General features: G+C 39.0%; 1 protein-coding gene across 7 annotated transcripts in view; it reads left to right on the top strand.

Moving 5' to 3' along the window:
- SNTB1 (syntrophin beta 1) overlaps positions 1–23,348 on the top strand; it is a 240,207-nt gene extending 216,859 nt beyond the window's left edge. For 3 of the 7 annotated variants that reach the window (XM_059995130.2, XM_069541570.1, XM_059995131.2), the window contains 3 exons: positions 9,360–9,556; positions 16,749–16,939; positions 19,852–23,348. In XM_059995130.2, the coding sequence (XP_059851113.1) occupies positions 9,360–9,556; positions 16,749–16,939; positions 19,852–19,944 (481 nt within the window). In that variant the 3' untranslated portion in view covers positions 19,945–23,348. Of the gene's footprint in view, positions 1–9,359; positions 9,557–16,748; positions 16,940–19,851 lie in introns of those variants that run through there. The other 4 variants (XR_009516641.2, XR_009516642.2, XM_059995132.2 and 1 more) reach the window with 3 other exon arrangements.
- Positions 23,349–25,386: the final 2,038 nt, after the last annotated feature.

The following is a 25,386-nucleotide window of genomic DNA, read 5'->3' as shown; positions in this document are numbered from 1 at the left end:
TGTATTACTCCTTCCCCACCTTCTTTTCTTAAACAAATGGGAGCCTGGTCTAGTCACTTTTGTTTACTATAGATGTTTCATTTCTGTAAACATCAATACAGCCCATTCTTTCCACAAGCATATATATTATAACTGAGTATATATACTATGAGTATATATATATGATGACATTTAACCAGGTATTCCTAGTCTTTTGCTTTTATAAACAACGCGGCATTGAAAATCCTTGAATATACATACATTCCTTCACATACTTTTTAATTTATGTAGAAGCTGCCCCAATGTATACCCCAAATCTGTTACCAAACTTTTTGACCTCTTCATTTCTCTTTGGTTAACATTAGCATCTCATTGTTATTTTGATTAGCCAGCCATCTTCTGTTTAGTTCCACTGATCTTCCCATTTCTACCTGAATGAGTACTAACCTGTTTTGAATAATACAGCCTTAAAATATATTTTTATGTCTGGTAGGTTCAGTCTCCTTATATTTCTCTATAAAAGGAGCATTTAAAAAATATTTTAAGGACAACATTTCAGATTGCCTTAATGACAGACTCATACAAATCCATCACAGGCTGACCCTGGAGATATTGCGGGTTTGGTTCCAGATCATCACAACATATTTTTTTAATATATTTTCTTATATTTAATCCTAATCATATGAGGCAAGAATTATATTTTTAAAGTAAGGAAACAGAGAGTAGGGGCAAGGGATGGAATAATACTTATTGATTACAAACCATATCTAGGTTCTGTTCATTGGATCTTTATAACACTACTTTATGAGGTGGTGACTCTTAGAACATTTCACTAATGGTAGAAGAGGGTTCTAATGCAGTTTGTTATGCCTCCCAAACCTATGTCCCTTTTCGGTTTACCATGCAGCCTGCCACCTGTGCCCAACTGACACAGATTTTAAGATTTTAAAAAGGAAGAGCTAGATATATTTCTTGAAGCAACTAAAATGTAAACACCTTTGAAGAGAAGAACACTTTTGAGCAACTAAGAAAACACAATAGGAATTTGTGCTTTCTGTACATGCTTCTTCTTATTGAAGTTTTATCTGACCCTCAATCCCTTTAAATTCTTAGGCTTTTGAGAAGTGCTTTCCATTTTCTCTACTCTCACCCAGATTTTGAAACCTCCCAGCAGCTTCTCAGTTATTCTTGTTCCCTTCTTATTACAAAACACCCTCCTCCCTCCCGACGAACTCGACTCAGTCTCTACATGTTAAATCCCTGGGTGGCGGCACCCATGTCAGCAGACATTTTCCTTCACGCTGTCCTGGACGCTCCTCTCAATGAGATTCATGGAACTTCTGTCTTGCATTATCTTTTTACTGGGGTATAATTGACAAATAAAAGTATACACGCGATGCTTTCATGTCCATGTATATTGTGAACTGGTTACCAATCAAGTTAATACATTGATCATCTCACATAGTTACCTCTTTTTTCACGAATTTTAATTAGCAGATTTCAAGTCTACAATACAATATTATTAACTATATCACCAGGCTGCTCATTAGATCCTCAGAATGTATTCATCTTACAACTAAAAATTTATACCCTTTGACCAACATCACCCCATTTCCCCCAGCCTCAGCAATCATCATTCTACACTCTGCTTCTATAAGTTTGCCTTTTTTTAATAAAAGATTTCACGTATAAGTGACGTCATACAGAATCTCTCTTTCTCTGTCTGGCTTATTTCACTTAGCATAATGCTTCCAGGTTCATCCATGTTGTTGCAAATGGCAGAATTTCCCTTTTTTTAAGGCTGAATAATATTCCATTGTGTATATATGCACCACATCATCTTTATCCATTTGTCCATCGACGGACTCTTAGGTTGTTTCCATATCTTGGCTATTGTGAATGATGCTGCAGTGAACTTGGGAGTGTAGGTATCCCTTTCAGATGCTGATTTTGCTTCCTTCAGATATTTCCTCGGAAGTGGCATTGCTGAATTATATGGTAGTGCTAATATTAATATTTTGAGGAACCTCTATACTGTGTTCCATAGTGGCTGCACCAAGTTACATAACCACCAACATGTACAAGGGTTCCCTTTTCTCCACATTCTTGCCAACATTTGTTATCATTTGTAATGTCTCTATCTTCAAAGAATTGTACAGCCAAAAGCCTTTTTCAATTAACCTTTTGCTTCAAGTCAGCATTGCAGACCACATCTCCCACTGAGTTTCAACTTTGTAAGTAAAAGAAAGCTCCTCAGAGTTAAACGAGCCCGTCGCTAGAAATTCAGTGGGCTACAGTATGTTTTATTTCAGTGATAATTTTGGTCTACAATATTTAAGCTTGCAAGAGAAAATAAGCTTTTGGATTTCCTCTGTACAATTTTTAATCTAGAGGTAACAAGCCCTTTGCCTAAGAAAATAACTCTCTCATCCACCAAGTGAATAGACACCTGGAATTTCCCTAGCCAATACTGAAGTGTTTCTTTCCGTATTAAAAGATAAGGCTGAATATGCAAATACCCTGGAGAGAAGTAATATTTACTAAATTATACTCATTCTCTCCTGCAAATTATTGATATAAGAGTCTCTCCCAGAAGGAGGTTGGGGTGTGGAGGAGAAGGAGAGAGCATAAGAGATTTGAGTGTTTACAGGGGGCAAGTGGGAAGCAGGAGCCAGTGCCTGCTCAGAAGGCAGCACTCACAGCCTTCGATTCCTCATGTTTCCGCTGCCCTTTCAGAAAATATTTACCGTGAGAGTCACATTTTATGCTGTGAATGTATATTCTAAGTCAGTGTGAAATCATGTACAGTAAAAATCACCCTTGGAGGTGCATCAGACCCGGGTGACAGGCAGAGCCACGACGACGTTGCAACAGCCCTGAGGCTGAGTGGAGGTGAGAAAACAGGCTCACGGATTTTAGGGCTGTGCCTGGGTTCCACAACCGGCAAGTGACTGAGGCACCACTTCATCCAGTTCTTCCAACTTTAAACCCTTCTGTCTCTCAAGTGTTGGGTGCCTGCCACAGGTCCCCGACCAGGGATCAAACTCAAGCCCCCTGCAGTGGAAGCGCAGAGTCTTAACCACTGGACTGCCAGGGAATTCCCCAGAATCTGCTTTTTACCAAGACCCCTCCTGCCAACCAGCTGTGTGGCTCACAGGGTCTTGGTGCTCCAGCCGGGTGTCAGGCCTGAGCTTCTAAGGTGGGAGAGCCGAGTTCAGGACATTGGTCCACCAGAGACCTCCCAGCCCCTTGTAATAACAATCGATGAGAGCTCTGCCAGAGACCTACATCTCAACACTAAGACACAGCTCCACTCAACGACCAGCAAGCTACAGTGCTGGACAGCCCATGCCAAACTAGCAAAACAGGAACACAACCCCACCCATTAGCAGAGAGGCTGCCTAAAATCATAACACGTTCACAGACACACCTAAAACACGCCACCAGGCGCAGTCCTGCCCACCAGAAAGACATGATCCAGCCTCATTCACCAAAACACAGGCACTGGTCCCTTCCACCAGGAAGCCTACAAAACCCACTGAACCAGCCTTGCCCATTGGGGGCAGACACCAAAAATAACAGGAACTACGAACCTGCAGCCTGTGAAAAGGAGACCCCAAACACAGTAAGTTAAGCAAAATGAGAAGACAGAGAAACACACAGCAGATGAAGGGGCAAGGTAAAACCCCACCAGACCAAACAAATGAAGAGGAAATAGGCAGTCTACCTGAAAAAGAATGCAGAGTAATGACAGTAAAGATGATCCAAAATCTTGGAAATAGAATAGAGAAAATACAAGAAATGTTTAACAAGGACCTAAAAGAACTAAAGAGAAAACAAACAATGATGAACAACACAATAAATGAAATTAAAATTTCTCCAGAAGTAATCAATAGCAGAATAACTGAGGCTGAAGAACGGATAAGTGACCTGGAAGATAAAATAGTGGAAATAACTACCACAGAGCAGAATAAAGAAGAAAGAATGAAAAGAATTGAGGACAGTCTCAGAGACCTCTGGGACAACATTAAACACACCAACATTCGAATTATAGGGGTCCCAGAAGAAGAGAAAAAGAAAGGGACTGAGAAAATATTTGAAGAGACTATGGTTGAAAACTTCCCTAATATGGGAAAGAAAATAGACAATCAAATCCAGGAAGTGCAGAGTCCCATACAGGATAAATCCAAGGAGAAACACGCCAAGACACATATTAATCAAACTATCAAAAATTAAATGCAAAGAAAAAATATTAAAAGCAGCAAGGGAAAAGCAACAAGTAACATACAAGGGAATCCCCATAAAATTAACAGCTGATCTTTCAGCAGAAACTGCAAGCCAGAGGGAGTGGAAGGACATATTTAAAGTGATGAAAGGGAAAAACCTGCAACCAAGATTACTCTACCCAGCAAGGATCTCATTCAGATTCGACGGAGAAATTAAAACCTTTACAGACAAGCAAAAGCTAAGAGAATTCAGCACCACCAAACCAGCTTTACAACAAATGCTAAAGGAACTTCTCTAGGCAGGACACACAAGAGAAGGAAAAGACCTACAATAACAAACCCAAAACAAGAAAATGGTAATAGGAATATACATATTGATAATTACCTTAAATGTAAATGGATTAAATGCTCCAGCCAAAAGACATAGACTGGCTGAATGGATACTAAAACAAGACCTATATATATGCTGTCTACAAGAGACCCACTTCTGACCTAGGGACACATACAGACTGAAAGTGAGCGGATGGAAAAAGATATTCCATACAAATGGAAATCAAAAGAAAGCTGGATTAGCAATTCTTATATCAGACAAAATAAACTTTAAAGTAAAGACTATTACAAGAGAAAAAGAAGGACACTACATAATGATCAAGGGATCAATCCAAGAAGAAGATACAACAATTGTAAATATCTGTGCACTCAACACAGAAGCACCTTAGTACATAAGGCAAATGCTACAGCCATGAAAGGGGAAATCAACAGTAATGCAATCATAGTAGGAGACTTTAACACCCCACTTTAACCAGTGGACATATCATCCAAAATGAAAAGAAATAAGGAAACACAAGCTTTAAATGATACATTAAAAGATGGACTTAATATTTATAGGACATTCCATCCAAAAACAGCAGAATACACTTTCTTCTCAAGTGCTCATGGAACATTCTCCAGAATAGATTACATCTTGGGTTACAAATCAAGCCTCAGTAAATTTAAGAAAATTGAAATCATATCAAGCATCTTTTCTCACCACAATGCTATGAGATTAGAAATCAATTACAGGGGAAAAAAAAACATAAAAAACGCAAACACATGGAGGCTAAACAATACGTTACTAAATAACCAAGATATCACTAAAGAAATCAAACAGGAAATCAAAAAACACCTAGAGACAAATGCCAATGAAAACATGACGATCCAAAACCTATGGGACGCAGCAAAAGCAGTTCTAAGAGGGAAGTTTATAGCAATACAATCCTACCTCAAGAAACAAGAAAAATTTCAAATAAACAACCTAAACTTACACCTAAAGCAATTAGAGAAAGAACAAAAAAGTCCCAAAGTTAGCAGAAGGAAAGAAATCATAAAGATCAGATCAGAAATAAATGAAAAAGAAATGAAGGAAACAGTAGCAAAGATCAATAAAACTAAAAGCTGGTTCTTTGAGAAGATAAACAAAATTGATAAACCATTAGCCAGACTCATCAAGAAAAAAAGGGAGAAGACTCAAATCAATAGAATTAGAAATGAAAAAGGAGAAGTAACAACTGACACTGCAGAAATACAAAGCATCATGAGAGATTACTACAAGGAACTATATGCCAACAAAATTGAAAACTTGAAAGAAATGGAAAAATTCTTAGAACAGCACAACCTTCTAAGACTGAACCAGGAGAAATAGCAAATATAAACAGACCAATCACAAACACTGAAATTGAAACTGTGATTAAAAATCTTCCAACACACAAAAGTACAGGACCAGATGGCTTCACAGGCTAATTCTATCAAACATTTAGAGAAAAGCCAACACCAATCCTTCTCAACTCTTCCAAAATATAGCAGAGGGAGGAACACTCCCAAACTCATCCTACGAGGCCACCATCACCTTGATACCAAAAACAGACAAAGATGTCACAAAAAAAGAAAACTACAGGCCAGTATCACTGATGAACATAGATGCAAAAATCCTCAACAAAATACTAGCAAACAGAATCCAACAGCACATTAAACGGATCACAACATGATTAAGTGGGGTGTACCCCAGGAATGCAAGGATTCTTCAATATAGGCAAATCAATCAATGTGATACACCATATTAACAAATTGAAGGATAAAACCCATATGATAATCTCAATGGATGCAGAAAAAGCTTTTGACAAAATTCAACAGCAATTTATGATAAAAACCCTCTAGGAAATAGGCATAGAGGGAACTTTCCTCAACATAATAAAGGCCATATATGAAAAACCCACAGCCAACATCATTCTCAGTGGTGAAAAACTGAAACCATTTCCACTAAGATCAGGAGCAAGACAAGGTTGCCCACTCTCACCACTATTATTCAACATAGTTTTGGAAGTTTTAGCCACAGCAATCAGAGAAGAAAAAAAAGGAATACAAATCGGGAAAGAAGATGTAAAGCTGTTACTGTTTGCAGATGACATGATACTATACATAGAGAATCCTAAAGATGCTACCAGAAAACTACTAGAGCTAATCAATGAATTTGGTAAAGTAGCAGGATACAAAATTAATGCACAGAAATCTTTTGCACTCCTATACACTAATGATGAAAAATCTGAGAGAGAAATTAAGAAAACATTCCCATTCACCACTGCAACAAAAAGAATAAAATACCAAGGAATAAATCTACCTAAGGAGACAAAAGACCTGTATGCAGAAAACTATAAGACACTGATGGAACAAATTAAAGATGATACAAATAGATGGAGAGATACACCATGTTCTTGGACTGGAGAATCAACATTGTGAAAATGACTATACTACCCAAAGCAATCTACAGATTCAATGCAATCCCTATCAAACTACCAATGGCATTTTTCACAGAACTAGAACAAAAAATTTCACAATTTGTATGGAAACACAAAAGACCCCGAATAGCCAAAGCAATCTTGAGAAAGAAAAACAAAGCTGTAGGAATCAGGCTCCCTGAGTTCAGACTCCACTACAAAGCTACAGTAATCAAGACAGTATGGTACTGGCACAACAACAGAAATATCAATCAATGGAACAGGATAGAAAGCCCAGAGATAAACCCACAGGCATATGGTCACCTTTCCTTTGATAAAGAAGGCAAGAATATATAAACTGGACAGCTACATGTAAAATAATGAAATTAGAACACTCCCTAACACCATACACAAAAATAAACTTGAAATGGATTAAAGACAAATTTAAGTCCAGACACTATAAAACTCTTAGAGGAAAACACAGGCAGAACACTCTATGACATAAATCACAGCAAGATCCTTTTTGACCCACCTCCTAGAGAAATGGAAATAAAAACAAAAATAAACAAAAATAAACAAATGGGACCTGATGAAACTTAAAAGCTTTTGCACAGCGAAGGAAACCATAAACAAGACGAAAAGACAACCCTCAGAATGGGAGAAAATATTTGCAAACAAAGCCACTGACAAAGGATTAATGTCCAAAATATATAAGCAGCTCATGCAGCTCAATATCACAAAACCCAAACAACCCAATCCAAAAATGGGCAGAGGACCTAAATAGACATTTCTCCAAAGAAGATATACAGATTTCCAACAAACACATGAAAGGATGCTCAACATCAATAATTATCAGAGAAATGCAAATCAAAACTACAATGAGGCATCACCTCACACCAGTCAGAATGGCCATCATCAAAGTCTACAAACAATAAATGCTGGAGAGAGTGTGAAGAAAAGGGAACCCTCTTGAACTTTTGGTGGGAATGTAAATTGATACAGCCACTATGGAGAACAGTATGGAGGTTCCTTAAAAAACTAAAAATAGAACTACCAATATGACCTAGCAATCCCACTACTGGGCATATACTCTGAGAAAACCATAATTCAAAAAGATATAAACCACAATGTTCATTGCAGCACTATTTACAATAGCCAAAACATGGAAGCAACCTAAGTGTCCATCAACAGATGAATGGATAAAGATGTGGCACATATATAGAACGGAATATTAATCAGCCATAAAAAGAAACGAAATTTAGTTATTTATAGTGAGGTGGATGGACCTAGAGTGTGTCATACAGAGTGAAGTAAGTCAGAAGGAGAAAGACAAATTACCATATGCTAACACACACATATGGAATTAAAAAAAAAAAATGTTCTGAAGTACCTAGGCACAGGACAGGAATAAAGGTGCAGATGTGGGGAATGGAGTTGAGGACATGGGGAGGGGAAAGGGTAAGCTGGGATAAAGTGAGAGAGTGGCATGGACATATATACACTACCAAGTGTAAAATATGTAGGTAGTGGGAAGCAGCCGCATGGCACAGGGAGATCAGCTCGGTGCTTTGTGACCACCTAGAGGGGTGGGATAGGGAGGGTGGGAGGGAGACCCAAGAGGCAGGGGATAGGGGATATATGTATACGTATAGCTGATTCACTTTTTTATACAGCAGAAACTAACACACCATTGTAAAGCAATTGTAGTCCAATAAAGATGTTAAAAAAAAAATCACTCTTGAAAATCGCTTTAATCTCCCATAAAATGCAGTTCTCCTCCATGTCTCAAGAAGTCCAGCATTACTGTTCTTTTTCAAGCTTTAACACTGATACACAGATTGCTACTTCTTCAGCTGAGTCCCCTGGTTGTCTGCTTGCATTTGGAGGCTGTGAGCCTGAGAAATGCATGCAGAAGTGCAGCCAGATGATCCAAAGTACAAGAACACAGGGGGTAACTAAGTCTAACCCAGGAAACAACAGATTTCCTTTCTTGTCTCATGCTCTCACTGGGTCATACATATGCCCAGGAATGGAATGGGAGAGATGGGATTTTCCACATTATTTAAATTGTTCTCTCAATCATTTACTTAATTGTCTTCCTTTCTGGTTGAGTAAGTATAGCTGAATTTGTCTAAATAAAGTTAAAGTCACAATATTCAATTCCTCTGCATAGTCAACCGGATGCACAGTTCTTGGCCACTATGCTAATCTCCCTCTACCATTGGCCAGGCACTGGGTGAGGAGATGGCAGAAAACCATGGTGAACATTAGGGTATAGTGGACCTTTTGGTTCCGGATCAGAAAATTGAGAGCAAATCACCCATTTGGGGCTTTTCACAGGTGTATCAGGTGAATACAGTAGTTTCCATTTTGATCATTTCTCTCTCTCTGTTTTTCTCAACAGGCTAGTCCATTCAGGTCCAGGGAAAGGATCACCCCAGGCTGGTGTAGATCTGTCCTTTGCAACACGAACTGGTACCAGGCAGGGTATTGAAACGCATCTCTTCAGGGCTGAGATCAGCAGGGACCTCTCACATTGGACAAGGAGCATAGTACAGGGGTGCCATAACTCAGCTGAACTCACTATTGAAGTCACCACAGGTGAGCATTGTTGGCTTTGGTTTTGTGATGTCACATCCTTATGGAAAGAATGCACTGTCTACTCCACCACAGCCTCAAAATTGTTTCCATTACTGGCCATTTGGGGTACTTAAAATTCCAGAGATAAACTTAAATTCCAGAGGTAAATTTAAAATTCTTCTAAATTAAGGCACTGAATGCCCTACTAAAATGGAACCTAGGGGTCTGATTGTGAAAATATCTCATCATCATTCAGGAAAAGTGGGTAACTTGGATAGTCAGATGTCATTTCTACCATGGTAAACAGTGCAAATCTAGAACATTTCCATCATGGTAGAAAGCCCTGATGGTATCTGCTCTGGATGAACGGGATTTTCCCACAAGACCTCTAAGGTTATGAAATAAATGAAATAGACACCAAGAAAACAATACCAAAGATCAATGAAATTAAAAGCTGGTTCTTTGAAAAGATAAACAAAATTGATCAACCTTTAGCCAGACTCATCAAGAAAAAAAGGGAGAGGACTCATATCGATAAAATTAGAAATGAAAAAGGAGAAATTACAACTGACACCGCAGAAATACAAAGGATCATAAGACACTACTACAAACAACTATATGCTAATAAAATGGAGAACCTGGAAGAAATGGACAAATTCTTAGAAAGGTACAACTTCCAGGACTGAACCAAGAAGAAACAGAAAATATGAACAGACCAGTCACAAGTAATGATATTGAAACTGTCATTAAAAATCTTCCAACAAACAAAAGTCCAGGACCAGATAACTTCACAGGCAAATTCTTTCAAACATTTAGAGAAGAGCTAACACCTATCCTTCTCAAATTAAACACTCCCAAGCTCATTCTACAAGGCCACCACCACCCTGATACCAAAACCAGACAAAGATACTACAATAAAAGAAAACTACACACCAATATCTCTGTTGAACATAGACACAAATATCCTCAACAAAATACTAGCAAACAGAATCCAGCAACACATTAAAAGGATCATACACCATGATCAAATGGGATTTATCCCAGAGACGCAAGGATTTTTCAATATACGCAAATCAATCAATGCGATACGCCATATTAACAAAATGAAGAATAAAAACCATATGATCATCTCAATAGATGGAGAAAAACTTCTGAAAAAATTCAACACCCATTGATGATAAAAACTCTCCAGAAAGTGGGCATAGGGAGAACTTACCTCAACATATGGCCTCAAAGGCCATATACGACAAACCCATAGCAAACATCATTCTCAATGGTGAAAAACTGAAACCATTTCCACTAAGATCAGGAAAAGACAAGGATGTCCACTCTCACCACTCTTATTCAACATAGTTTTGGAAGTTTTAGCCACGGCAATCAGAGAAGAAAAAGAAATAAAAGGAATACAAATTGGAAAAGAAGAAGTAAAACTGTCACTGTTTGCAGATGACATGATACTATACATAGAGAATCCTAAAGATGCCACCAGAAAACTACTAGAGCTGATCAATGAATTTGGTAAAGTTGCAGGATACAAGATTAATGCACAGAAATCTCTTGCATTCCTATACACTAGCAAAGAAAGATCAGAAAGACATTAAGGAAACATTCCCATTTACCACTGCAACAAAAAGAAGAAAATACCAAGGAATAAATCTACCTAAGGAGAAAAAAGATCTGTTTGCAGAAAACTATAAGACACTGATGAAACAAATTAAAGATGATACAAATAGATGGAGAGATACACCATGTTCTTGGACTGGAGAATCAACATTGTGAAAATGACTATACTACCCAAAGCAATCTACAGATTCAATGCAATCCCTATCAAACTACCAATGGCATTTTTCACAGAACTAGAACAAAAAATTTCACAGTCTGTATGGAAACACAAAAGACTACGAATAGCCAAAGCAATCTTGAGAAAGAAAAACGAAGCTGTAGGAATCAGGCTCCCTGACTTCAGACTCCACTACAAAGCTACAGTAATCAAGACAATATGGTACTGGCACAAAACCAGAAATATAGATCAATGGTACAGGATAGAATGCCCAGAGATAAACCCACAGGCATATGGTCACCTTTCCTTTGATAAAGAAGGCAAGAATATACAATGGAGAAAAGAGAGCCTCTTCAATAAGTGGTGCTGGGACAACTGGACAGCTACATGTAAAAGAATGAAATTAGAACACTCCCTAACACCATACACAAAAATGAACTTAAAATGGATTAAAGACCTAAATGTAAGGCCAGACACTATAAAACTCTTAGAGGAAAACATAGGCAGAACACTCTTTGACATAAATCACAGCAAGATCTTTTTTGACCCACCTCCTAGAGTAATGGAAATAAAAACAAAAACAAACAAATGAGACCTAATTAAACTTAAAAGCTTTTGCACAGCAAAGGAAACCATAAGCAAGACGAGATGACAACCCTCAGAATGGGAGAAAATATTTGCAAATGAAGCAACTGACAAGGGATTAATCTCCAATATATACAAACATCTCATGCAGCTCAATACCAAAAAAACAAAGAACCCAATCAAACAATGGGTGGCAGACCTAAATAGACTTTTCTCCAAATAAGACATACAGATGGCCAAGAGGCACATGAAAAGATGCTCAACATCACTAATTATTAGAGAAATGCAAATCAAAACTACAATGAGTTATCACCTCACACCAGTCAGAATGGCCATCATCGAAAAACCTACAAGCAGTAAATGCTGGAGAGGGTGTGGAGAAAAGGGAGCCCTCTTGCACTGTTGGTGGGAATGTAAATTGATACAGCCACTATGGAGAACAGTATGGAGGTTCCTTAAAAAACTAAAAATAGAACTACCACATGACTCAGCAATCCCATTCCTGGGCATATACCCTGAGAAAATTGTAATTCCAGAAGATATATGCACCCCAATGTTCATAGCCGCACTATTTACAATAGCCAGGACATAGACGCAACCTACATGTCCATCAACAGAGGTACGGATAAAGAAGTTTTGACACATGTATACAATGGACTATTACTCAACCATAAAAGGGAACGAAATTGTGCCATTTACAGAGACATGGATGGACCTAGAAACTGTCATACAGAGTGAAGTAAGTCAGAAAGAGAAAAACAAATATCGTATATTAATGCATGTATGTGGAATTTAGAATAATGGTTCAGATGAACCTATTTGCAAAGCAGAAATAGAGACACAGACATAGAGAACAAATGTATGTACACCAAGTTCGGGGGTGGGATGGATTGGGAGATTGCGACTGACGTATGTACACTAGTGTGTATGAAGTAGATGGCTGGTGAGGGCCTACTGTATAGCACGGGGCGGGGAGAAAGACGGTAAAATCTGTTGGAAGGACATATATTAAGTTAACCTTAAAAATGCACTCCAATATACATTAGATGCAGACAAATACTGTTTGACTCCACTTACACGAGGTATGTAGAATAGCCAAATTCATAGTCAGAAAGTACACTGGTAGATGCCAGGGGCTGGGAGGTGGGCAGGGGAGGGGGAGTGGGGAGTTAGTGTTTAATGGGGACAGAGTTTCCATTTAGGAAGGTGAAACATTTGGGAGATGGATGATGGTGAGAATTGCACAACAATGTGAATGTACTTAGTGCCACTGAACTGGTTAAACAGTTAAATATGGTTAAAATAGTATATGGTTAAATATGGTTAAAATAGTATGTTTTATATTATGTAACTTTTACCACAATAAAAAAAATTCTTTTAAAAAGAATTAATTAAGTGGAATATAAATCCTTTCTCCATCTCTGCTCTGAAGCAGAACTATTCCTCTATCCTAAACGAATATCTGTCTCTTGAGGTTCCTGAGTTAGGTGTTTCATCCAGGGAGGGATGCCATATAAAAACAAGACATTTTGTGTTTACTTTAGGTTAAAATAAATTAAGTTGGCCTTAAAAAAAACAAAACAAAAAGACCTCTTAGGTACAGTGTTTCCAAACTTCAGTCACACTGAAAACAAGAACAACAAAAACAAAGTTTTTTAGTTGTACCCTAAGAAGCCTCCGATTGCTGATGCCTATCCCTAGAGATTGTGACGCAGCAGTTCTGGGGCAGGGCCTGAGAATTTGCATCTAGTACGATACCAGGCAGTGCTGGTGCTGCTGGTCCGTGGACCACTCTGTGTGCAGTACTGCACTAGGGTGCAACTTCCTCCAGCACCCAGGAGGATTCTAAAAGATGGGACCCACATCAACGTGTAGTAGGGTTTCTCCACATTTCCTTTACTGGTGCAAACATGAAAAACCAGATGTTTTGTAGAATTTCTGCTGCAGCATCTCTGAGATAATCACTGTCTTTTAAAAATTATCCTGAAACTAGTTAGTACCCCCCAATATTTTCCAACATTGTTGAAAATGTCTCTCGGAGTGTCACTGAAGTTTTTATTTTTTAAGCCACTCTGTATGGCACGAAAAACTAGAGTTTCAAACCTGAGAGTTGGAAAAGGCTCAAGTCACCTGAAAACTAAATTTAATGAAGTTATACGTGTAATTGCAGAGAAGTCCAGACTCCTTGCAACAACTTCTGGTGTGTTCTAGAAAAGAATGAAGATGGCCAAAGGGGTTTGGTTTAGTTTACATTCCACAAATTTCATAAAATCCTTCTCTCAGTAAGCTGAACTCTACTTTGACAGGAAAACAATGAGGCTGTTAATAGACTAGCCAAAGGAGAATAACAAAGAATTGTGTGGACTGAGCTAGCTGGGTGGTGGGAGAGAAGAAATTATGGAAATGGCCAAAGGTGCAGCCCAGTTTCAAATGGAAAGATGCCTGCAGAGAGTTGGGGGGAGGGGCTTATGTTTTAATCAGAGCTTCAATTAACTTGATAATGGGTTCAATTTATCCTGTGTAGATTAAGAACGTCTTCAGATACCTGATTACATTATATATAAAGGCCACGAATACCACTTTAGGTCAATTAAAATTAAAAGTAACCAGAGTCAATTAATTCAAACCATCCAGTGGCACAGCTTTCAAATTCAAACATAGAGGAAGGGGGAAAAAACATGTTTAGAGCTCAGGCACCCACATATTCTGCAGATGTTAGAAGTGAAAACTTTCAAAAACGAGGATTCGAGATGGGAAGTCATAACTACATCTGTGCCGTGTCTATGTTGTTTTGGTCATCCTTGAACTGGACGGGTGGCAGGGGTCTAGGGCCCTTCTGAGAGGATAACTTAAGACTTGCCAAGGGGCTCTTCCCTGGACTCATTAGAGAATGCACCTTTGGAAAATACCAACCCTTTGTTACAAGTTGAAAGATGGCTGCGGTCAGTCGAAGGAAGGGGTATATGTTTTAACCAATTAAAAGCCACCTCATTCTGTGGGCAGATAGACACTCTGTTCCTTCCCCCAAACTCTGAGGGGCTCCCCCCACCCCAGTTATTAGTCTGAGAGCCTCTTTGCCAAGATCCCTCCCCACACGCCTCCGTGTCCTGAGCACCAGCGTGTGAGAAGACAGACTGGAAGGAAAGAAATCTAAACCACTGGGTTGTGACATGTTCACCTCTCTGAGCTTTGCTTTTATCACCTATAATATTAAGCTAAGGTCCTGCTTCTAAAGTGTGCTGAGGTGAAATTCAGTTTGGTATATAAAGCCGAGCTGAGCTGAAGTTGGTAGAGAGTAATCAATACTGCCTATGTCCTCCTATCCTCAAAGAGCTTTCAGATGTATATGAAGGCCAGAGCCAATTGACTTGCCAGGGCCGGTTAAATGTGGTGTTTTGTGAGGCAAAAAAATCCAATCTGATACTTTTGCGTTTTTTTTTTGGCCGAGTGGCTTGCGAGATCTTACTTCCTCGACCAGGGATCGAACCGGCGGCCGGCAGTGAAAGTGCCAAGTCCTAACCACTGGACTGCCAGGGAATTTCCTCCAGAACTTTTTTTTTTTTTTTTAAAGTCTTTATTGAATTTATTACAATATTGCTTCTGTTTTATGTTTTGGTTTTTTGGCTGCGAGGCCTGTAGGATCTTAATTCCCCAACCAGGGATCAAACCTACACCCCCTGCATTGGAAGGTGAAGTCCTAACCACTGGACTGCCAGGGAAGTCCCTGTTGGGTTATTTATTTATTTTGCGGTACGCGGGCCTCTCACTGTTGTGGCCTCTCCCATTGCGGAGCACAGGCTCTGGACGCACAGGCTCAGCGGCCACGGCTCACGGGCCCAGCCACTCTGTGGCATGTGGGATCTTCCCGGACCGGGACACAAACCCGCGTCCCCTGCATCAGCAGGCAGACTCTCAACCACTGTGCCACCAGGGAAGCCCCCTAGAACTTTTTGATTAAGGGTTTTAAACACTCACAAGTCTTCCTAATGGGAACTTGGAATCAGGTAGCAGTCCCCCTGTCCAGCTCATAATCTGAGAGCGCTGGTCTCTTTTCCTAAACGCAAGGTGGACCACAGAAAAATGCTGGCACCTAACCTGATCAGAAGGTTTTACTTTTGTTCCGTTGGATCAGAGGGCACCTTGTGGACACCAGCTGAGGTTCCTGAATACCACACTGGACAGAGGGAGGAAACAGCATCCTTCACCGAAGGTGCCACACCTGACATCGATCTACAGCAGCAGCTTTTCCAGGACCCAAGATGATCAGATCATCAGGGAAACTCAAAAAGCACTTCTTTCTGTTTATAAAATGAGCTTTATTCAACTTTTTTAAAATTAAAAATCAGGTTATTTTTTCACTACTCACTCCTGACTTCTTACGTGTGTTTTTGTTACCTTGGGTAATGTCACTGGGGGATTGCTTGCTTCTTTCACCAGGTGGTAGACATGGCATTGATTGATCGATTGATTGACTGTGTGTGTGTTGACGATGATCAGAGGTAGCTTACTCTAAATCAAATGTCAGTTTTTTCCAGCTTGATACAAGGCCATTGGAACACCCGTCTCCCTACATACATGTTGTCAGATGGTCATATAAGGGCTAGAGCCCAGACAAAATCCAGCAAAAGGAATTTCTTTCAGTTTATTTCCCTTAGTTTCACAGGGCAAGTTAAATTACAATGTCACAATCAATCTAAGGAGAATATTTTCATGCATGATTATTAATTTTTAACTTTAGAAAGAAGTTGGTGGCTGGGCCCTGGGTTTGGGAAGACTAGAAGCTTAAGTGCCTGGGAAAATGGATGGACTTCCACTGTTCATACTTCTGTCTCCATGTGTCTCTCTCAGCTTGCACCTATAAAAACCAGGAGTGCCGGTTGACCGTACATTATGAGAATGGATTTTCTATTACCACTGAACCACAGGAGGGTGTCTTTCCCAAGACAATCATACAGGCTCCTTATGAAAAGCTGAAAATGTCTTCAGATGATGGAATCAGGATGCTGTATTTAGATTTTGGAGGCAAAGATGGAGAGCTTGTAAGTGCACTTTTCTTTAGACAGTGTGGTTTCGTATATTTTGTCTTGCAGTACACCCATTATGGCCTGCAAACATAACGCTGCCTGTATTTATTTAGCATTTGACTATTTACAAAGTACTTATAGGTTCATGTCTTAATTGAACCTTTAAAAACAGTGAGGGGATCCAATTTTTTCACAGTTCCTTACTTTGGTCTCATTTCCCATGGGAATATTACAGAAATATTTGAATCAAGGAAAGGATCCTTTACAAAGTCAGCATTAAATTCTTTTCAAAGAGGGTCCCACCAGCTTTAAGATATACCATTCATTGTTTAAAAGTATCAAGCATCTGATCTAACCTGGGCATTGCGCCAGGTGTCAGGGATGTAGGGATGTAAAACACCAGTCCTGGCAACCTGGGGGTTCTCAAAGGAGCAGAGAGCATGAAGAGTACAGACGGGGAGGGGGTGGGAAGGGGCAGAGTGGAGGGGGCAGTGAGGAAACCCAGCAAAAGTGGTCAACTCTACCTGAATGGAGAGAGGGCCAGACAAGGACCCAGAAGTTTTGAGCTCATATCAAAAAGTGTCCAACAAGCTCAGCAAGTTTGTCAGTTAACATAACATTTGTACTTCTCATATCATTGCAAATTGCCCATGTATTTAAAATCATGATTTCCTGTGATCGTTACCGCCTACCATAGTGAAAAAATATGTTACTCTAGTTCCACTGAAGGGTGAAAGTGGCACATTCCTCTACTTTCTAGCAAGTATAGTTCTCAAGAAGACATAGCATCTCATTTAAGCTGTGGAATGTAGAACTTCAAACAGGACCTTGATTTGGAACTAGTCTCTGTCTAGGTCCTTCCTAGTCAACAAATATCTGTTGACTCACACTTGATAACGGGGACAGGGGATATATAAAATGCAGAGATAAACCTCAATTTTAAAGATCTAGTCATTTTAACTCGGCTACTAGCCTTGCACAATTCTCCCTCTCCCTACTCCCGTCTCTCTGAAGGAAAGGGCCAGGGCCACACTTGAAAGAGCATAGGAGCCGGAAATCTCAAAGTTTCAGCACCACTGTCCTAGGTCATGCAATACTACTAGCCCCAGTGCAGTACCAGGTTTCTTCCTATGGGTGTCACAGGAGTCATGACGAAGTCAGTGCCCCGTGGCTGACAGGTGATCTGAACTCACTTTCTGAGAACAATTTCCAGCCAGTCATTTTTCTAACCTTTAAAATGGATCCGCAGAATTTTTTAGAGTTTTGTTGTTTATTTGTGTGTTCAATCGGTAAATTCAGCCTGAAGGCACCAGTTTGGAAAGAAGAAAGTGGTTGGAAAGTCCATTTTGCTGAGAATGCTTCTGGTTCAGTTGCTGCTCTCTCCATCACCCAGCTGTGCACTTTTTCCTAAGGGTGACTGCTCCCTAGCAGCAGGGAAAGGAACAAGAAGCAGTCTCCTGTTTTATCCATGGCTTGAAAATTCAAGGCTATTTTTGCCCATGAGGAAAAAAATCACTTGTGTCTAAATTTCAGCCTTTCTGCCTGTAATTACAACCTGACTTGAAAGACTTAGGAAGGACTGATTTTTTGCTGCCAATATATTAGGCTGATAAGCTCAAGTTCAGACACAGCTCCCCCAGGGTCTAGCTATGCAACCCCCAGAGGCAGGTGCCAGGGAGGAGGAAAGGAACAGAGGTGAGCTGTACAAAATGCAATAAATGGAGGGTCAGGAGACCCTTGCTTTCTTTCTGAGTGTGGAACTAACTCACCAATTGTCTTGCGCAAGTCCTTTTATTTCTTTGGATCTGAGTCTTTATCCATAAAATACAGTGACTGAAGTAGATAATCTTTAAGGTTACTTCTAAAAGTTGCATTCTGTGTTAGTGAAATAGAATATGGTGATTAAGCCCAGACTCTGGCATCAGACAGACCTGCGTTTGAGTCCATGCTTTCTCTTTACTGCAAGATCTATGATCTCAGAAAGTTTTATAACTTCTCCAAATCTCAGTTTCCCTTATAAAACATAGAGATAGTAACGATAGCTACCTCATAGTGATTTTATGAAAATTAAATAAGATAGTATATAAAAAATATTTAACACAGCACCTGGTTCATGCTAAATACAACTTAACTTTGCTGGATGTTATTTTATGATCAGGTTGTTATTCCCCAACAGTGTCATCATCAGAACAGAACTGGGGACAGTGGATGAGAATTGGGAGCAACACACTCAATGCTCCTGAAATAGGTCAGGTGATAAAAATTCAGCCTATTAGGCTCTGACCACGTGCCAGCCCAGTAGGAACACACGGAGAAAGATAAAACTTTAGAGGGGGCCTTAACAGACAAGTGATGTATGTGATTACAACAATCTACGAGTATAGGACAGTGAGGACACAGCTGCTTCAAAACCTGGGTTCCGCATTTTATGGTTTATAAGGAATTTTCACATACAGTATCTCATTTTAATACTCTACCCGCTGTGAGTTAGACAGGCCTGGGAAAAATTTTCACTGACTTGTCCAAGATTATGTACACATCTAAAAAGTATTAGAACCACGACTGAAACCTATGATGTGAAATTTAGTACTGCTTCATACTGTACCTAATCCGACATAAATAATATCACCATCGTGATACCAAAAATAAATGGTTTAGACAGTCAAGAAGGGCAACACTGATATTTATGCTATGGGTATGTATAAATTTCACAGAACTTATTTTGGAAAAAAAGATATACGAGATGTAAGGAATAAGCTCAAAGAGTTATTTTTTTATCTCACTGGGGGGGCAAGGATTTAAAAACACAATTGCTCCAGTTAACACTTAAAAGCAGGAAGTGCATAGATCTGTTTGATGTGTAAATCACTATTTTGTATCAAGCATTAGTTTAAAATCTTTCATATTCTCTTCTTTTTGAATTTCAGCAACTGGACCTTCATTCCTGCCCCAAGCCGATTGTTTTCATCATTCATTCCTTCCTGTCAGCTAAGATTACAAGGCTGGGGTTGGTGGCCTGAACAGAGGAGCGAATTGCCTTTGAGAAAAGGAGGGCTGCGATGCCACCGAAAAGTGTCATATCAGACACCATTTGCAGTGATGCACCAGATGTAGCATGCCACTGTCAGCTTTAGATCCCAAGAGTCCTGTGTAACAGTCCCAGACTCCTCTGTCAATTTCAGCAACCATAAAGGGTACCTTCAGAAAAATTCCACAAGGATTATCAGAATGAAACTGTTTTTTTAGAACAGTAAAAGGGTAAAGAGGTGAGGCTGATTGGAAATACACAGCATAGCTTTTAAATAATGACAATCAAGGACATGAACATTAGAACAGCATGTGCAGATCTTAATCATACCAGTTTCTAGGCAACTGGTTCACCCAGGTAAGCAAGGGCTGTATAGATGAGAAATGGACATTTTTCACCTCTCCCCTCCCCACCCCAGTAATAAGGACCCCTTGTTTTATTGTGCTTTATTTCCTATTTCTAATTGAGTTGACTTTCACTGGTAAGGAAAGAAAAGTACTTCAAATGGAAACCCACCTTTTATTTAAGTATGAAACAGCTGTTACTTTTTCTTAATGAATTATCTTTCAATGATATAGAATGATTCTGAAGTGTTCTTATTAGCATATGATGAGTGGGAATTAAATAAAGCATCAGATACTGATCTGAGCTGTAAGCTGGTGGATTCTGAGCCAAAGTAGACTGCTTAAATTGCAAAGCTTTGCTGAAGAGTGGTGTGCGTGAAAGATGATTAATTCTGGGACTACACTCATACCCAAAGTCTGCTATCTTAGAGCCATGACTTATAGCTTTATTTATAAAAGCAAATTATGGATTTTTTTAAAAGATTGTCAATGGATATATATATATATATATAAAATAATTCATGCGGGGTTAACTAATTTTCCCCATTTTGTGGTTTTCAGTGGAAGTACTCAGCAATTTATTGGCCCTTGTTTCTGCCTGTGCTTGTATGCATGCATTTTCAAGCAAGTAATAGAGCAGCCTTATATGATTTTGGTTAATGCTGGGTTTTACATAGAAAGCCAATGTTATAATCAGACCCATCAAACCCATCAACAGCTCTTTTGGAATTCCAGGGAAATAATATAATGACCTGATATTTTTCTACAAGAATATTTTCAGACATCGTATAGCATATTACTGATTTAACACTTTTGCTTTTATCTTTCAAAACAAATTCACTGAAAACACACCTATTATTTGATTTTAAAGTCACTTTTCTCAAATCTTGAAAATTAGCTCTAGAATTTCTGTATTTGTAACTGTTCTCTCCCCTATAGTTTTACATAGACAAATGTTTCAGGTTAGGTTTGTGTGTTATTTTTCAGAACCGTATTTTAGCAAATACCTATGCAAAGAGCTTTAAAAAGTAAAACTGTTTTAAAAGAATGTGATTTTGTTCACTCAGATACATGTGTTTCTTGAGTTTTACTTTAGATCAGCATTTTATTTTAGATCAGTGTTTCCCCAAAGTAATACAGGTAACATGTAATACAAGTTCCAAGGGGCATTGATTGACTGGTGTTTTGTCGGGGGGCAATTAAAGGGATTGGTCATCAAAAATGTTTGTTCAGGGCTTCCCTGGTGGCACAGCGGTTGAGAGTCCGCCTGCTGATGCAGGGGATACGGGTTCATGTCCCGGTCCAGGAAGATCCCACATGTCGCGGAGCGGCTGGGCCCGTGAGCCATGGCCGCTGAGCCTGCGCGTCCGGAGCCTGTTGCTCCGCAATGGGAGAGGCCACAACAGTGAGAGGCCCGCGTACCACCAAAAAAAAAAAAAAGTTTGTTCAATACTGAGTTAAAAAATGTTAAACAGATTTCATGATTGCAGGCCTCCTCAAAGACTTTATTGCACATTGCGATTCTGCAAGGGGGGGCATCCTGTGTGCCATTCCTAACGCTTACCTACAGAACTCCTCTCTAAAGGAGCATCTTGTGAAGCTAGTGTTAAAACACACACACACAAAACAAAACAAAAAATACATTTTGGAAAACACAGCTTTAGGACACTGATTTTGTTTTGTTTCCTATTTTAAAATGCTAAAGAGTGAAGTCCCAGCCTGAATATTGTAGGAAATCTTTGATGAATTGTAAATTGTAACGTACTCTTTCATTATATATTTTCAAAATCACTGGATTGTTGTTATACGAGAGAATTATACTTGTGTATTGTAAATAACATATTAAAATACATATATTAATGCCAATAGCTTAATTCAACAATGTGTAATCTAAGGTGCTCAGTACTACATGAAGTGTGAGTTAATTACTCATGATTTAGTTGCAGAGATCCTATTATATATTTATAGACAAAATGATCATAATTACAAATATTATTTCTTCATCACTTGAGTTTTGGACTGATTAATATCTGGATGCGGGTCAACAGAAACTACATTCTCTGTGTTTATAAAAGTTTAATTTAAATATTTATATTTTAGAAAAATATATTTGAATAAAGTTAATGCATTTTCTGAATTAAAATGTGTTATTAGCAAGAAATAGAAAATTTTACTAAGAGAATTGTGTAGATAAATCATTTTTCTTCCTCAAAGTTAAATTGTATCATATCAGAGTGGCTATGATGAATCAATTTAAATACTCATTTTTTCTCATTCTGAATTCAACAGGTTATAAGTTTACACTGTAGATTTAATCTTGTTGATGTGTGTTATGAATGTTGTGAATAACACAAACTCATACATCTGGATCGTGCGTGGGTATGGTTAGCAAATCAACTGAGTGATTTTGGGGGGTTTGTTTTTGTCCAGTTCCCTCTGTGCTCAATCTGTTTCTTATTTGAATTGATGAATTATTAAACTCACAATGTCTGTCCTTTTAGGGGCAGACCAACACCAATGAATGATGTCTTAATCTATATTTTGTGGGAAGCTGCCCATTTGTTAGATGTGATTAGGTGAGCCCTTTGGTGTGGTGACATATCTTTAAACCATCCCGTTGGAATTTAAAGAAAGCCAACAGGAAGATTGCTATCAGTTTTTTTTTTCTGACTTGAATTAAGCAGGAGGAACAAAACTATAAACCTATTCAAAAAAACACTTCAGGCAGAGACATTTCATTAATTCTATCAATTGATGCATTAAAATGCTGAAAAATGCATGTTTCTTTATCCAAATGCTTGTTGACCCTGCTTGGTTGAAGTCAGAAGGAGGTCTTAAGGGGCAGAAGGATTTTTCTGAAATTAATGAGCAGGGCCTTTCTGGCCCCTGTTACAAATACTGGATACTCTATCTTGACAGGATTGGAGTAGACTGGGGTAAGGGAGTAATTTTTGAATGTACCATGAGTTAAAAAAAAAATGTGCCTATGTTTATAGCACTGTGGCTATCATGTAAAATTGATATATGAATTAAATAAATATTTATCTCTGAATATGGTGGGCTGGCTGGTGGTTTCCTAATAGCCACAGAGGGATATGGGTGTGTAAAGACACATCCTGTTAGTCTGTGCCTCCAAGACTGGCCTTGAAAGGTGCTAGTGGGTGGAGGTGAGGGGATGATGCCACTAGCAATTTTTTTGTGTGTTTTTGTGTGTATAGTTCCAGGATGGGTCTTCACCTGGGGCTTAGGACTTTCAACTCTCATTTTAACTAAATTTTCATGGGATTTTACCTGTACACCAAGCTCCAAAAACTCAAATTCTCATAGAACTTGGTTCGTGTCTAAGTTAGTTGTAATAAATGTAACAGGCTGGGGTTGAGAAGTCTTTTACTATTTGAAAATTTAGTACTATTGAGATTTAGAACTGTAGAATCTGTTTTGAAGAGACTTCAGAGGTCATCAAGCGCATTATTGCTCAAAGTTTACCTATAATTTTAGCAATACTACCTTAGTATTGATATTTTAGGATATGGAATTTGCTAGTAATATAGCAACATGGTGTATACATATAAAAATGAATGTAGGGCTTCCCTGGTGGCGCAGTGGTTGAGAATCTGCCTGCCAATGCAGGGGACAAGGGTTCGAGCCCTGGTCTGGGAAGATCCCACATGCCGCGGAGCAACTGGGCCCGTGAACCACAATTACTGAGCCTGCGCGTCTGGAGCCTGTGCTCCGCAACAAGAGAGGCCGCGATAGTGAGAGGCCCGCGCACTGCGATGAAGAGTGGCCCCCGCTTGCCACAACTAGAGAAAGCCCTCGCACAGAAACGAACACCCAACACAGCCATAAATAAATAAATAAAATTAATTTTTAAAAAGTGAATGTACACCAATTAGAATTTTTGGAAAAATCTGTACCACCACCACATACACTATAATCCAAGTACTACATTTTGAGAAACATTGACCTTGTAGCATATGCCACTAAATTCAGGAATCTCTTTCTGAACATCCCTTGTACTTGTTCATTCCACCTGAAATTGAAAATTTTCAGCTATACGGAGGAGGCTCCTTATCTCCTGAGGCCAGCCATCCCATTGCCGGATGGCTAGAGTTGTTAGAAAATTCTTACACTCGTAGAGCCAAAACTTAACGTCTGTGTCAATTTTAGTCATCACCCTGTTCTACTCTAGAAAACACTGAAAGTCCAATCTCTTTTCCACGTGAGTGTCCTGTACAAAAGACAAATCAAGGCTGGGGGCTCCTAGGTAATATAAAATGATCTGAAAATGGCTTTAAATAGGATATTTAAACTTTCTCGTTTTTATCTTTAAAGAACCAATTGGCCAAGATTAAAGCTTCCACAATACTTAGTGGTGGGAAGTGATGGGAAAACAGGCATTTATACACCCATTAGTAGGTATATATTTGGAGGGCAATTTTGCAATATCTATAAAAATTTACAAATACATGTACCTTTTGACTTATGGGAATTTGTCCTACAGATATATTACAGAAGTGCACAAAGGCTAACGTATAAAGATCATCTTTGCAGCAACATTCGTAACAAGAAGCTGAAAAGGTCCACGTGACCGTCGATAGAGCTCAATAAATCACGGCTCACCAATACATCAGAATATTCTGCAGCTGTTACAAAGAATGGTCCATCTAATATGGACAAAATTTCTAAATGCAAGTTCTGAAAAATGCAGATATAGATATGTAGTTATATAGTCCATTTGTTCTTTAAAAAGAAGTGGTTCTCAAGAAGAATGGTACTGCGGGGCATTTGGAAGTCTGTGCTACTGTTGTTGTCACAATGATGGGGCTGGGGCGGGGGAAGGGGTGCAGGAGTATGACGCTATCAGTTTGATGAACAGGAGCCAGGGTTGGTTAGATTCCCTGCAATGTGACGACAGTCCTCACATCCAATAGAACCATTTCCCACACAATTTTTGTGCCTGCTGAGTTAGGTGAAAAACACGTATAATGATCTGAGCCTAGACCTGACTACATTTTACAAATGAAAACATTTTTTGACTCATTCAATATATTCTGAATTTTCTAGGTATACAACTACCATGCATATAG

This window comes from Delphinus delphis, chromosome 17, assembly GCF_949987515.2.
Source record: "Delphinus delphis chromosome 17, mDelDel1.2, whole genome shotgun sequence".
Taxonomy (NCBI): domain Eukaryota; kingdom Metazoa; phylum Chordata; class Mammalia; order Artiodactyla; family Delphinidae; genus Delphinus; species Delphinus delphis.
Note: the sequence above shows the minus strand (reverse complement) of the source record. Positions and strands in the feature narration are given on the sequence as shown.